The 13,011-nt window shown below is 53.7% G+C and overlaps 2 protein-coding genes across 7 annotated transcripts in view; both read left to right on the forward strand.

Annotated features, from left to right (window-relative positions):
- The window catches only part of LOC102945825 (zinc finger protein 436), a 1,196,575-nt gene that overhangs the window by 876,893 nt on the left and 306,671 nt on the right, over nucleotides 1-13,011 (forward strand). The gene's annotated exons all lie outside the window — the stretch shown is intronic.
- The window catches only part of LOC102940142 (butyrophilin subfamily 1 member A1), a 62,606-nt gene that overhangs the window by 35,039 nt on the left and 14,556 nt on the right, over nucleotides 1-13,011 (forward strand). Inside the window, exons 5-13 of one of the 5 annotated variants that reach the window (XM_043528776.1) lie at nucleotides 704-820; nucleotides 2,821-2,853; nucleotides 3,729-3,761; nucleotides 3,850-3,912; nucleotides 5,866-5,875; nucleotides 8,591-8,614; nucleotides 9,797-9,802; nucleotides 9,899-9,925; nucleotides 10,210-10,309. In XM_043528776.1, the coding sequence (XP_043384711.1) occupies nucleotides 704-820; nucleotides 2,821-2,853; nucleotides 3,729-3,761; nucleotides 3,850-3,912; nucleotides 5,866-5,875; nucleotides 8,591-8,614; nucleotides 9,797-9,802; nucleotides 9,899-9,925; nucleotides 10,210-10,309 (413 nt within the window). The remainder of the gene's footprint in view (nucleotides 1-703; nucleotides 821-2,820; nucleotides 2,854-3,728; nucleotides 3,762-3,849; nucleotides 3,913-5,865; nucleotides 5,876-8,590; nucleotides 8,615-9,796; nucleotides 9,803-9,898; nucleotides 9,926-10,209; nucleotides 10,310-13,011) is intronic. The other 4 variants (XR_006285880.1, XM_037913564.2, XM_043528775.1 and 1 more) reach the window with 4 other exon arrangements.

Raw genomic sequence — 13,011 nt, forward strand, 5'->3', positions numbered from 1 at the left:
TGCCACAGCCAAATACAGAGAGAGACAAAGCAGGCTGCTTCCTAAGGCAGTGGGGCAGAACCAAACCCACTCTGCTCTAGGCTGGCTCTTTGCAGACTGACTGCAGAGGATCCAGATGCACGCTCCCAAAAGAGCCCTTTAGCCTGCAGGCAGGACCAGGAATCCCCTCAGGATTTCAGGAGTCAGCTTGTAATTTTTACACAGTTTTCAATACACACCACTAATCACTTAGCAAAGGGCCCTCTAGTCAGCCATTGCTCCAAGGCCCAGGGAAGAGGACTCTGGAGGAATTTTTACTCTGAATCTATAGGCTCAAGTTTTGTTTTTATTAAAATCCTGCATTAACATATTTTGGGCCAGACTCTCCCGTGAAGCTGAACCCCGATCTGTAGCCTTAGGATCACTGAGAGCAACCTAGGGACTTCTTGAGTTTATGCCCGTGGGGGATAGGTGTAGCATAATGGAGCTGCACCCTAACCCCTCCCTATCCCCAACATGCCCCCTCCCATTAATTAACCAAGTTAAGTAACCAGGCTAAAGCTTGGGCTTCCATTGGTTTAATAATAAAGCACAAAGCAGCCACATCTCCCTGTGTATTTCCCTGTGAGAGTCTTGTAAGTAGTCACAGTGTCACCACTGTCGCAGTGTCCTGCCTTCATTCTGCGCGTGTTTGCTCCCAAGTCAATGGCACTTTCTCTTGCAGAGCTGTTTTTCCTGAGGGTCAATCCCTGGACGGTGGCTCTGGGGGTGATCCTGGCTCTCCTGGCTGGTCTCACTGCCCTGGTCAGTTACTGCTTCTGGAGGCAACGCAGAGCAAAAGGTGATGTAATGAGAGGGGTGGGGGGAACCTGGTGAGAGACAGACTAAGATTTAAAAACCAAACCAAAAGTAAAGAGACAGGGATTAAGGGGCTTTGATTCAGTGTTTGGAGGAGTTTCAGGCAGTGGGAACTGGGCTGAGGGTGAAGAGGGAGCTGAAGAAGTTATGATCATGTTTGAACCAAGAATTGTCAAGTGGTTTCAGCCCTTCAGATCTCATACGAGGATCCCAATCGCATGTGTGAGTCTGAACTGTTCCCTGGGGATCCGCACGGCTCTGTTTGAAACACCCATATGGGGCTCAGTGAGCTGGGCTGAGAACACCAACATACGGAACTTGGCTGCTTGCAAGAAAAACAGAACGCAAAGTAGAAGAGACGGGTTTGTTAGGGCCCAATTCTGCCCCCCAGTCTATGCTTGTGAGTAGGACCTGTGGATGGGCAAAGCAGTGGCTGTGCAAATGGAAAGGTTAGCACTTATCTACACTCAGATTTGCTCTGCCTGAGATCCTGCTACACTACAGAAATAGGGCAATGAACTCTCCATTGCAGTGTAAGTGCTCAGCTGTAGTTTTTTTCTCCAGTTGCAAAGCGCAGAACTGCCCTTCAGTGATCTAAGTACTTATAGAGATGCTGGAATTTTCACAGCTGCCTAAGGGGTCTGAATGCCCAATTTTTGTTTAAATTAATGACTACTGAGTGTGCAAACTCCCAAGGCAGCTGTGAAAGTCCCACCCAGAGGGTTTTCTCACCTGAAGGGCTGTGAAAATTATGTAGAAATGTACCAGTGTTGGAAGAATTGGGAAGGGGAAATGTCTGTTCCAATGATTTCCCAATGGGGACGGAAGCGGGTAATTGAGAGAAGCAGAAAGGAGCTTTGTACTTGTGAAAGCTGGAACTGGATGCTGCCCCTTTAGAACTGTCACCTTCACACTCTGTCAGCACCAGGTGTGAACTGGTTTAGTTAGTGGCTTTAGTTAACAGATACATTATGTGGGTTGAGTAGATGTTTAGGTGACAGGGATACACTCATTTTGAGTTGTATGTAAAAGTCATGTATATGCCCAGAGAGAGAGAGAACTCTGTTGGGCTCATTTTGAAGCATTAAACAATCAGAACAATTAACTGTCACTGTCTTGTTCCCTGGCTTTTCAGAGAATTCTCTGCACCAGCTGCACTGGTGAGCTGTGGCTAGGATGCTGTAGTAACACAAACACACCCAGGACTTGCACGGCTGTTCTGAGATGCTGCTCACACTGGGCACGAGATGGTCTCGCTCAGGCTGCACTCAGCAGTGACTGGCAGAAATGACGCTACCTCCATGTCCTGCAGTGTTGGTACCCCAGGGCTGACACATCAAGGGGACGAGCTCCCAGTGGGAAACAGTTGATCTTAGAGGCGATGCCTGTAGGGGCCCATCCACACACCCTTCCCTGGCTTCTGCTGACCTGAGCACCCAGATAAAGAAAGATCTCTCCACCCTGTTCTTACCTGGGGCACCCTCATCCACCCAGGCCCTAGGGGGAGTTGTTCCCATATATCACTAAGACCAGGGGACAGGCACCTGCCACAGGGTCAGGAGTTGGCCTAGAATGGAGCCAATCAGACCCTGTCCCCTTTCCCAGTCTGGGTCAGTGCCCCATTCCCATCGCTCACTTCCATCCTCCATCCCCACAGTCAGGAGCTGGAGCAAGGGGAGGGAAGGTAGGAGAGCTGGGGCTGTTCAGGGGATGGGCCAGAGGGGAGCAGGCAAGGAACTGGACAAAAAAAGAGACCTTCTCCCCCCCACCATCCCCCTCAATAGCCAGATTAGACAGGAGTGTGACAGGGCCCAGGCAGCAGGGATGCTGGCTGCAGGGATGTTGAGACAGATCTGTCTGTGTGTCCTGTTTGTCAGTCTGTCTGCCTCACTTTTCATAGTTACAGCACAATTATGTTAATAGCAGGAACTGCGCCTTAAACATGATGGTGAAATCTCACCTCTCGCCCTTTTCTCCCTCTAGAGACGCTGCGATCGGATAAGGAGAGCGAGAAAGGTCAGTGTCTGGGCCCATCACATTAGCTGGCAGTAGAGTTATCCCCATAAACACAACAGGGTGAAATCTTGGCAGCCATTATTAATTATTAATTAATCATTGGAACAATTTACTGAGGGTCATGGGCGGCGGGTGGAGCCCCCCTTTGGGTAAGCTCGCCCCAGCTCCGCCTCTTTCACCCATGCTCCCCTCCCCCTGCAGCCAGACCCCCTGTCCCTCCCCCACACCTGGAGGAGCCCCAAGCGCCCCCTCCCTCGGCTGGAGGAGCCCCAGGCCGGCTGAAGCCCCGAGCCCTCCCCTCCCACCTGCCCGGACCTGCCCCAGGTCAGCTGCAGCTATGCTGTGTCCTTCCCAGACCCCAAGCTGCCTGGGAAAAAACATCTCTCAGGTCTGGAAGACGCTTTTGCTATGCCCCATGCCGGCTCTGGGGCAGCTGAGGAGGCGGTATGTGCTACTCAGCTTCCTGGGTCCATCAGTAATCTCCAGTCCAGGGAAATTACTGATGAACCCAGGAAGCTGAATAACACATACCACCTCCTCAGCTGCCCTGAACCTACATGGGGCGTAATAAATCAAAAACTTCCCCCCAAAACCCCACAAACAGAGGTCTGGTGGCCGTGGCAGTGGCAGGGGAGGCTGAGCCTGTCCTAGTCTATTATACCCACCGCCCATGGCAAGGGTCATGGTGGATTCTCTAGCACTGGCAGTTTTTAATCCAGACTGGATGCTTTTCTAAATGATCTGCTGTAGGAATTATTGTGGGGAAACCCACGGATTTGTGTTATGCAGGGGTCAGACTAGGTGATCACAATGGTCCCTTCTGGCCTGGGAATCTGTTAATTGATGAATCACCTCTCACCCTGTTCTCTCTCCAGAGACCCTGCTGTCTGAATGGGAGGGAGAGAAAGGTCAGTGTCTGGGCCAGTTACAATATTAACTCTATCCCCATAAACACGACAGGGGGAAGTCTCACCTCTCCCTCTTTTCTCCCTCTAGAGGCTCTGCGATCTGAGATGAAGAGGCAGAAAGGTCAGTGTCTGGGACCAATGGGATGCGATGGGTTGAAGATTTCATGTCATGTCAGTCGAGTCAGCTCAGTCGAACCAATTTAACTCAATTGAAAGTCCCATTTAATGCCGGTGGAGTCACAGTTTAACACCTTTAGCTCAATTTTAGCAGGTGGAGTTACAGCCTTGTTGAAGGAGTGATGGGGAACATCTCCATCTCCACACCGGAGCCCAAGCAGTGAGCTCAGGGGCTGCTCGCACTGGCACAAAGAGGCTCTGAAGGAGAAGGGATCATCTGATCTAATAAACCCCATGGGAATTACAGAAATGGCACCTTGAGCCCAGGGGCCTGAATATACAACCCAGCATGGCCAGTCTCATTGTTGGAGATTGTGGGTACGTGTCCATGCCCACAAGTTTCAGAGTCTGGGTCAGCTGCCTGGAGCTCATGCTGCAGGGCTAAATCTAGCAGAGTAGCATTCCTGCTCTGAGACATCCCCCTTCCCTCCTCACTGGGTCTCAGAGCCCAGGTTCCAGCCTGAGTGGGAACATCTGTACTGTGTGAGCCCCACAAGCCTGGCTCTGAGACCAGCTGCCACAGAGCTTTTTTGGGGGGGCAAACCCACAGAGACTTGTCCAGTATTTAACAGGATCCCTCACCTGGGAACCCCAGGTGTTCTGGCCCTTGCATGCCCATGTAATGTGGGAGGGGGCAGGATTTCATCCTCAGGGACCACGCACACCCACAACCTCAGCTCCAGCCTGCAGCGACTCCACACAATAACCATACAGGTCTGCTCAATGCAGAGCAGTGTGTGTGTGGTTCTACATTAAATGAAACTGATTTTTAAAGGCACGCTGGGTTTTTTTTTTGTTTTTGTTTTTTGGTTTTTTTTTTTCAATTTTCCCCTCATAAAGTTACTACAGGGCAGAGTTAAGGTTGCTTAACTGCCTTAGTTGCATTTCTACACCATGGCATGTTTGGTTTTTTTTAAACTTTAACCTTAGTTCTGTATTTCCTGAGTTTATAACACTTGGTTTGGGGATAATTACAAGATCCCTGTAATGTGCTTTACCCTTAAATTACAAGTACGTCCTCTCCACCTTAACCCCACACTAATCATAGAATCGTAGGACTGGAAGGGACCTCGAGAGGTCAGCTAGGCCAGTCTCCTGCACTCCTGGCAGGACTAAATATTATCTAGACCATCTCTGGCAGGTGTTCATCTAACCTGCTCTCATGATGGAGATTCCACAACCTTCCTCAGCTTTTATCTCAGAATCGCATTATGGTCCTGATCTACAAAGAGCCTTAGGCACCTAAACTCCAGCCTCAATCCCCGTTTTAGGCTCCGTGATCCACAACCCCCCTCTTGGCTGACACCTACCCCTGTAGGCACCTAAATTCACTCAGGACATAAATCTCTGTGTAAGTTCTCACACGATCTAAGCTTCTGCCTCTGGGCACAAAGAGTGCACTGCTGCCTCACTCTAGATGTTTGGGTACCTATCTCCCACCTGTGCCCCCGGTGACACATAAACTGGGGGGAGGAGCATCTAGCTCACCCGTGGGGCCTGATCCAGTAGTCATGCACAGAGGCCACCCAGAACTGATGTGAGAGACGGGGAGGAGAAGAACCTTCCTCATGGGCAGTGTGTGAACCACCCCTCCGCCCCCTGCCCCTCTTCCAGAGCCCCTGCCCAAGCTCTGAGCTCCCCATCAAGGCTGCTGGCCCCCCACAGTGCCCCCAGCCCCCATCCCTAGCAGCTGCTGCCAGAGGGGTGTGCCAGTCAATTTTGGGAGCTGCCCCAGGAAAGCTGACCCCCTGACTCCCTGCACCCCAACCCCCTGCCCCAACCCAGAGCCAGCACCCTGCACCCAAACACCCTCCCAGAGCCCACACCCTGCACCCAAACTTCCTCCCAGAGCCTGCACCCCATACCTCCTCCCGGACCCCAACCCTCTGCCCCTGCCTGGTGAAAGTGAGTGAGGGTGGGGTAGAGCGAGTGACAGAGGGATGGGGGATGGAGTGAGTAGGGAGCAGGGCCTCAGAGAAGGGGCTGGGCAGGGGGCATGGAAAAGGGTCTTTGGGTTTGCGCCATTAGACAATTGGCAACGCTACCAGATGGGCATGTGGAAGCCCTGGCCATGCTGGAAGAGCGCGCCCAACAGCGCAGCCGGCAGCACTGCCCAAATGTCAGGTGGACTGTGTCTGCATGGGTGCAGCTTGTGTGTGCAGGGGGGCCCAATGACTGTTCTGCCCTGGGGCCCGGAATTGCTGTCGGTGGGCCTGACCACTCCTATCTCCATTAAATCCTCACCTTTCACAGTTCCCCCCTCTCCCAGTTCTCCTCCTGCCTCGCTAATCACTCTCGGTGTCTGTTCTGTTGGGTCGGTCTCTTCCTGTCTCCCTCTTTCACAGCATGTCCCCCAAAGCTCAGTGCTTGTCCCTAGTGGTTCTTATGGACACTCACAGCATCAGATACCACCTCTATGCCAGTGACTCTCAAACTCTTGCTCTGCTAAAGACTGTTCCCGGGCCTCCCATCCCACATCTCAGCCTGTCTGGCAGCTCCTCCTCGTCAATGGCCAGAGGGCAGCTTAAGCTCAAAGCTCTTCCGGCCCCCTCACAGCCCACCCCACTTCCTAGTTTCTTCATCTTTTTGGACAACACCACGAGCCCTCCCCTAGGCAGGGGGCTGTGACAGCTCTCCCTCCCTCCCAGCCTCCCATCCTGCACATTGGCCTGCCCCAAGCTAGGTACCAGGATCTCTGCCCCTTCTGTGGGCCAGGGATTGTGGTCCTGAGGTGGGGTGTGAAGCCTGAGCTGGCTGCAGGGAGTCCAGAGCAGATTGGGGGGCCTGGGGTCTGAGCCCTACCCGAAGTGTCTCCTTATGGGAGGGGCCAGGGGGTATTTCCCCTGCCCTGGCTGGGAGAACCCCTCCATAATGTAGGCCTAGGTCAGGGGTTGGGGTTGGGGTTGGGGTTGTGGGAGGGAAAAAAAACTGTATGTATTTTTGAAATACAGTGTTGGCCACCCCAACAACATCTCCATCAGCCCCGTCAATCTAGACATTGTCTCTGACTCAGCCTCTCTCTAGGCCCCCATGTCCTGACCTCACCCCAGTCTCCCTGCTCCTGTGCGTATAACACGTCACAGATACAGCCTCTTGTGTCTGTCCCGACAGCCCAGGCTCTCTTTCACCCCATCGTCTCACACCTCCACTGCTGTGATCTCCTCCTGTCCAGCCTTGACGCCAGCCACTTTGTCCCCTCAGCTCCATCCAAAGCACGGTGGCTAGGCTCAGCCCTCGGGCTCGTCTCTCCTGCCACATCCTCCACTTAGTTCCACTGAGGCCCCCTCTAGCACCGCTCCAGCACAAGCTCCTTGTCTTTGCCTTTAGGCTCCTCAACTCAACATTTAGTCCCACCCTGTCTGAGTGATTGATGCTGCCTTCCCTCTGCCAGCGATGGCCGGTTCCAGGGGTGGGCCAGCAGGGCCGTCATCCTCGGCACCACTTGCAGGGGGAGCTGTACTGCTGCTGGGCTTTCTATTTTTTTTTCTCCTGGCAGCGTAGGTAGGGTGACCAGATAGTGTGAAAAATCTGGACACTTTTTTTTGTGCAGGGGTGGGGGAATAGTTGCATTTATAAGACAAAGCCCCTAATATTGGGATGTCTGGTCACCCACAGCCTGGGTCACCAGCCTGTCTGCTTCTCCCTTAAACACCTCAGTGTTTTCTCCCCCTTCCCACTCCATGCAAGGAAAAACATCCCCTCAGTATTAGTAAAGCTGCCCCCTTCTCCTCTCTTCAATCCCTCCTCCAAACCCAGCTGTGCTATGGCCTCTGGAATCTCTCCCGTCTGGCATTGGGCACCTGCTGGCTGGGCATGTGGTGGGCCTGGCCCTGAGTGTGTGTGTACAGGTCCTAGCACCATGGGGCCTGGCACTGTGTATCATACAGGATGTAGCCCAGTGGGTCCCAGCCCTGAGTGTGTGTGTACAGGACCTACCACAGTGGGGGCTGGCTCTGAGTGTGTGTGTACAGGATCTAGCACGGTCGGGCCTGGCCCTGAGTGTGTGCGTACAGGTCCTAGCACCATGGGGCCTGGCACTGTGTATCATACAGGATGTAGCCCAGGGGGTCCCAGCCCTGAGTGTGTGCGTACAGGACCTACCACAGTGGGGGCTGGCTCTGAGTGTGTGTGTACAGGATCTAGTGCTGAGTGTGGGTGTACAGGACCTAGCTCAGTGGGGCCCAGTTCAGAGTGTGACCTCTAGATGCAACTGGACTGCGAATAACAATGTGCAGTGGGGCAGGAGACTGGCCCTGGGATATGGAGATATGGCCTGGGGTGGGGCTTAAAAGTGTGTGTGTCTGTGCAGAGGATGGGGGATGAAGAAGGGAAGGTGGGTGAGGGGGTTGCAGGGAACAATGTGGCACGGCAAGAGACGAGTAATGACGTGGACCAAGGCAGCTGTTCTCTCCCGGCCAGGTTTACCTTCCAGTATTTGAGGTTTAGAACGTAGTAGATATAACAGATGGGGCAGGACAGCTTAAATCCGTTCGCCCATAAGAAGCCGGCTCCTGGGCTGTGCTCTGCTTAGTGTCTTATGGACAAATCTTTCAAAACACTCGCATCATCAGTGAGGGAGACGTCACTTTTAGCTTGACTGTTGCCCATTAAGTTTTGAGACTCAACATTAACTCCCGATGTCTTTGACTTTCCAGCGGAATACGAGGCAGTGAAAGGTAAGGGCATTTGTACTAGTTTTGATTATGCTTTAAATTGGAAAAGGAACACTCAGAGCTGTGTGTGCAAAGACGTGTTAGTGTAAAAAATTAATGTGTTACTGAGACAGGTAACGTACACGAGAAGGGGAAATCCAGATATTAGCCAGACATAATGGATGGGAAATTTTTGGTATTGAAATATGAATATTAACAGTTTTATATTTCACAACATTAACCCTTGGAAATACCCTTAAAATGTAAACAAATGTCACTTACTGACACCTGAGAGACCCTGTAACGAGAACAATAATTCTTTTATACCAAGAGGGCCCAGCCTGCTGAGCTCTCCATGGATGTTCTCCTGCATCCCTAGGTCTCCTTGGAGCAGGATTGGGCCCTGTTGGCTTACACACACAGCAGCTGTAGGATCAGGCACATGGGTCTGATCCCACTGAAGGTGGCAGGAGTTGCAGGTGCTCATCACCCCTTGGGGTCACCAGCATCACCCAGATGATGGAGACACTTATGAAGGAAGAATTCTTTGAGCTGCAGGCCCAGGTTCTCTGTTGGGCCAGTGCCTGCTTGGGGTGGGGGCAGTGAGGGAGCTGGTTATGGCTCCCTGGTTCTCAGGCTGCCCCAGGGGTTGCTCTAATTTGCTCCAGCTGGCTGTGGTCCCTGAGAATTGGTGATGTGCTCTGCTCTGCCCCAGCATACCTCCTCCCAGCCCTGCCACTCCCCCTACACCAGGGGGGAGGAGGGGGAGTTGACACAGGAGCCAGTTATGCTGCTTTACCCTGGCTGGGCTCTCCCTACACCAGGGGAATTCTCTGATGTCCAGGCCCTGGTTCCAGCCAGTCTGCACCATCCCTGTACACAGTGACCGGAGCAGGGGCAAGAACTGGGCCCCTTATCACTAATGGCCCCATTCTGCCCCCCGACTCACATGAGTGATCCCCACAGGTGCGGCCCCATTGATTTCTGCAGGGAGGGTTTGCAGAATCAGATGGAATAAAGGAGAAGTCATAACTAGTGGTTAGGAGCCCAATCCTGCTGTCCTTACTCAGGCAAAATTCCCACTGAAGCCAATGTAATGTGGGGTTAGAACTGGGCACTTCTGTTACTGAGAATCTCTCCTATTCATTCATTTATGTTCTTTTTTTCCCCTTTTCTCTCCTCCCATTCCCATGGACCCTCTGGCAGAACTGGGTAAGCTGTTTCTGGTTGTGTGGTTTGTTTTTCACAGTATGTGACTTGCTGAGTCTGCATTTTGTTGGTGTAAATTCTCATTTCTGATTATTTCAGGACTCACCAGAGCCCAAGGATATGCAGGTAACTAATGCTGATCCTGCCACAGTCTCTCTCCGACCCATTCCTCTGGGGTACTCGGTCACTGCTCAGTCCTCTTACAGCTCTCCCAATAGCTAAGGGGTCGGGCAAAATGTGATTGTCTGTGTGAAACTTTGAGGAGCTTGGTTAGTCACACACCCCCTAGGGTACCTGCTGGGGGCATGGGGAGCTGGTGCAAACAGATAATTGTTTAACTGCTCTCTGTTGCTATTTTATAGCTTCTAGTTAATACAGTGTTTATTTCAATACTGACCATTGTTTGGCAGAAACATCCAGTCGATGAGCTTATCCAACCCTGCTGGATGCAGTGGCAGAGAGTGGGTGGAGGGCAGAGGGGCAGCTGGTGACTCTAGAAGGGTCGCTGGGGTGAGGAAGAAGGAATTTAAACCTCCTCTCCCCACACTTAGGGCTTCTCAGCATGGGGAATTCATGGGGAAGAGCCCAGAGTAGCTAGTGTGGAGTATTCTGCACTTGTATTCTTCCAATGTGGATTAACCCAAAGCAGACAAGGGCACTCTTAGCATGGAATAAGGGTGTCCGCACAGGCAGCTAGTGCTGATTAGCTGTTCTGCACTAGCTACTCAGGGCTTCCCCCCCGCCATGTATACAAGTCCTTAAATTTACTTCCAAGTAGAGATGAAAGTAAGCTGGTGTGTGAATTAGAGCCACGATTGGTTCACTGGGGGCGGGGCTCTGGATGCTGCCAGCAGGGTAACACTGGGCGGTGCTGGGCATGGGTGGCCCATCCCACCCCTTCTACCCTCCTCCCCCACAGGAGCCCAAACCACCACCACTCCGGACCCCAATGCCAGCCAGCTGGGGGTGAGGCCCCAGCCCTGGTGGGCCCAAGCCAGCACACACAGTCCCTAGGTGGCGCTGCCCCAACCCCCTGCCCTGAGCCCCCTCCCCAAGGGGTGCTTGCCATAGGACAGTACCTGTAAGAAATTTAAGTTACTTTCACACCTGCTTCCAAGGGAAAGAGGAGAAGCCTCCCATCAGGTCCCCTCCCAGAGGCCACAAGCCCTGACTACCCCCTGCTGTGGCAAAATTGGGCCTAGATCTGCTGGTTCCTAGGTCAGGTCAGCCCTTTAATCACAAGAGTATCCGTTCACTACTCCAGTAATAGACAGGACACTGGACTGGATGTGGAGGGGCAGTGACAGGGGAGGGCTTAGGGAGCAGAGCCCCATAAGGCCAGGGGACTGTCACAGAGCTTGGGTCTCATGTGCCACCATAGGACATGCACAGTGCATATGTGCAAGGTCCTAGTGCCCCGTGCCTGGGTGTGTGAATTAAAGCAGCACAGGAGTGTGGGGGACAGTGGGAGCCGGGAAGCCGGATGAGAGCAGGGGGTTCTGAGGCAGGAAGGAGGAGGAGGTGGTTGGATGATGCTCAGCAGCAGAGAGTTTGTTCAGGGTGTAGGGGGAGCTGCTGGGAAAAGGGAACAAAGGGAGAAGGAGGGTGAGTGGGGCTGGTAGTGGGAGAGCAGCAGGAGGTGTCAAGTGAGGGGTGGGCAGGGCAGAACCCAGGGGTGGGGACAAGGAGTGGAGCCAGTGAAGGGGACGGCAGTGGGTATGAGGGGGCCTGTAGCCCAATCTAGAGATTCTATATCGATTATACTGATTACTTACGAATTTGTAGTTGTCACTTTGAGGGTTGACTGGTTTTTGTCCCAAGATCAGGCCCAGTATTATTTAAATCGTTACATGGTTGGGAACCCCACTGTGCACAGCTGCAACACTCACACTATAGGAACTCTCTTAGATTTACAAATAGTTTATTAACACATTTAGCAAAGTCACAGACACCCCAGCTCAGGAAGGTAGACAGAGATGCTGTAGAACATCCATTGGCACATTCACATACTTAGATAATTTTTTGCACAAGAACCTAAAACGTGAGCCGTTGTTTTTTATGTGGTGGGCCAGAGTGATGAGGAGGAGGTGGAGTTGGTGGCAGTGATCAGGACAGAATGGCAGGGCAAGGCTAGAGTCAGCAAGGCCAAATGCTCCTTCTGGGTTATTTCAGACCTCTGGCACTGCCAGCCCTGCTTCCCTCCCCGCCCTTGCTGCCACCAGCCCAGCGCAGTCTATGGCCACGGGGCCCTGGGCATGGCTGGGGTCTCTGGGCCATTCCACACCCCTGGCCCCTGAGCCTGTCGGGCTCCTGAGCCCGTCTCCTTGATGCCTCATTCGAGGGAATCTCTAGCCCCTGGGGAGCCTCCTGCGGTCCCCCGCCCCCAACCCCAGCTGCCCTGTCTTGGGCAGGGTCCCAGGTCCTGAGAGACTCGCTGACTGTTCCCGGCTGGCCAGGGCCATGGGTGCTGGTACTGCGCTCTCGCTGCCAGAGCTCCCAGCCCCGACCCAACCCGGCCTGTTGTCCCAGCGCTGACCCCTCCCCTGCAGGTGGGCACCCTGCTGCTCTGAACGGCTGAGCCCCCGCTCTGCTGCTGCCGCGCTCGCAGGCTCCACCCGTACCAGGGCCGATGCGGCTCTGCTGGGGCTTCTCCTTCCCTCGGCACCCGGATTCTCTGTGTCTGGGGCAAATGGCCGGGTGAGTGGGCAGGGACCTGCTCAGAGACACACGCCCTGTGCTGCACCCAGAGGCCAGAGACCAGCCAGGGCTGGGCAGCAAAGTGCCACCGCGCTGGGATTAACCCTTTCCTTTCACCCACCCCAGCAGCCCCTGACTGGTCAGTGCCACTCGACTGCCCGCACTCTGACCCCAGGGACCCGGGTCCGGCAGCTCAGGGGAGTCACTGGGTGAATGTGTGGGGTAGAGTAACCAGGGCTTCCTGCGCCCCAGGGTCCCCATGTGCAATGGGGAAGGCCCCGCACTGTCACACAGCCCTTAGGGGCTGGGCAGTGAGAGTTATTATTGATATAGTGCCCATGCGTGAGCCGGGCACTGCAGAGACAGAACAAGGGGCTGCCAGCCCCAAAGGGCTCCCGGTCTGAGTGCGGACAAGGCCCCGCAAGGGGAGCAGCAAATGCTGAGATGGTGCAAGGATCCAGTGCATCCTTGGGCCTGTCTGGGTCTGACAGAGTATTGTAGTGACCCTGCTGGCT

Source organism: Chelonia mydas, chromosome 14, assembly GCF_015237465.2.
Source record: "Chelonia mydas isolate rCheMyd1 chromosome 14, rCheMyd1.pri.v2, whole genome shotgun sequence".
Taxonomy (NCBI): Eukaryota; Metazoa; Chordata; order Testudines; family Cheloniidae; genus Chelonia; species Chelonia mydas.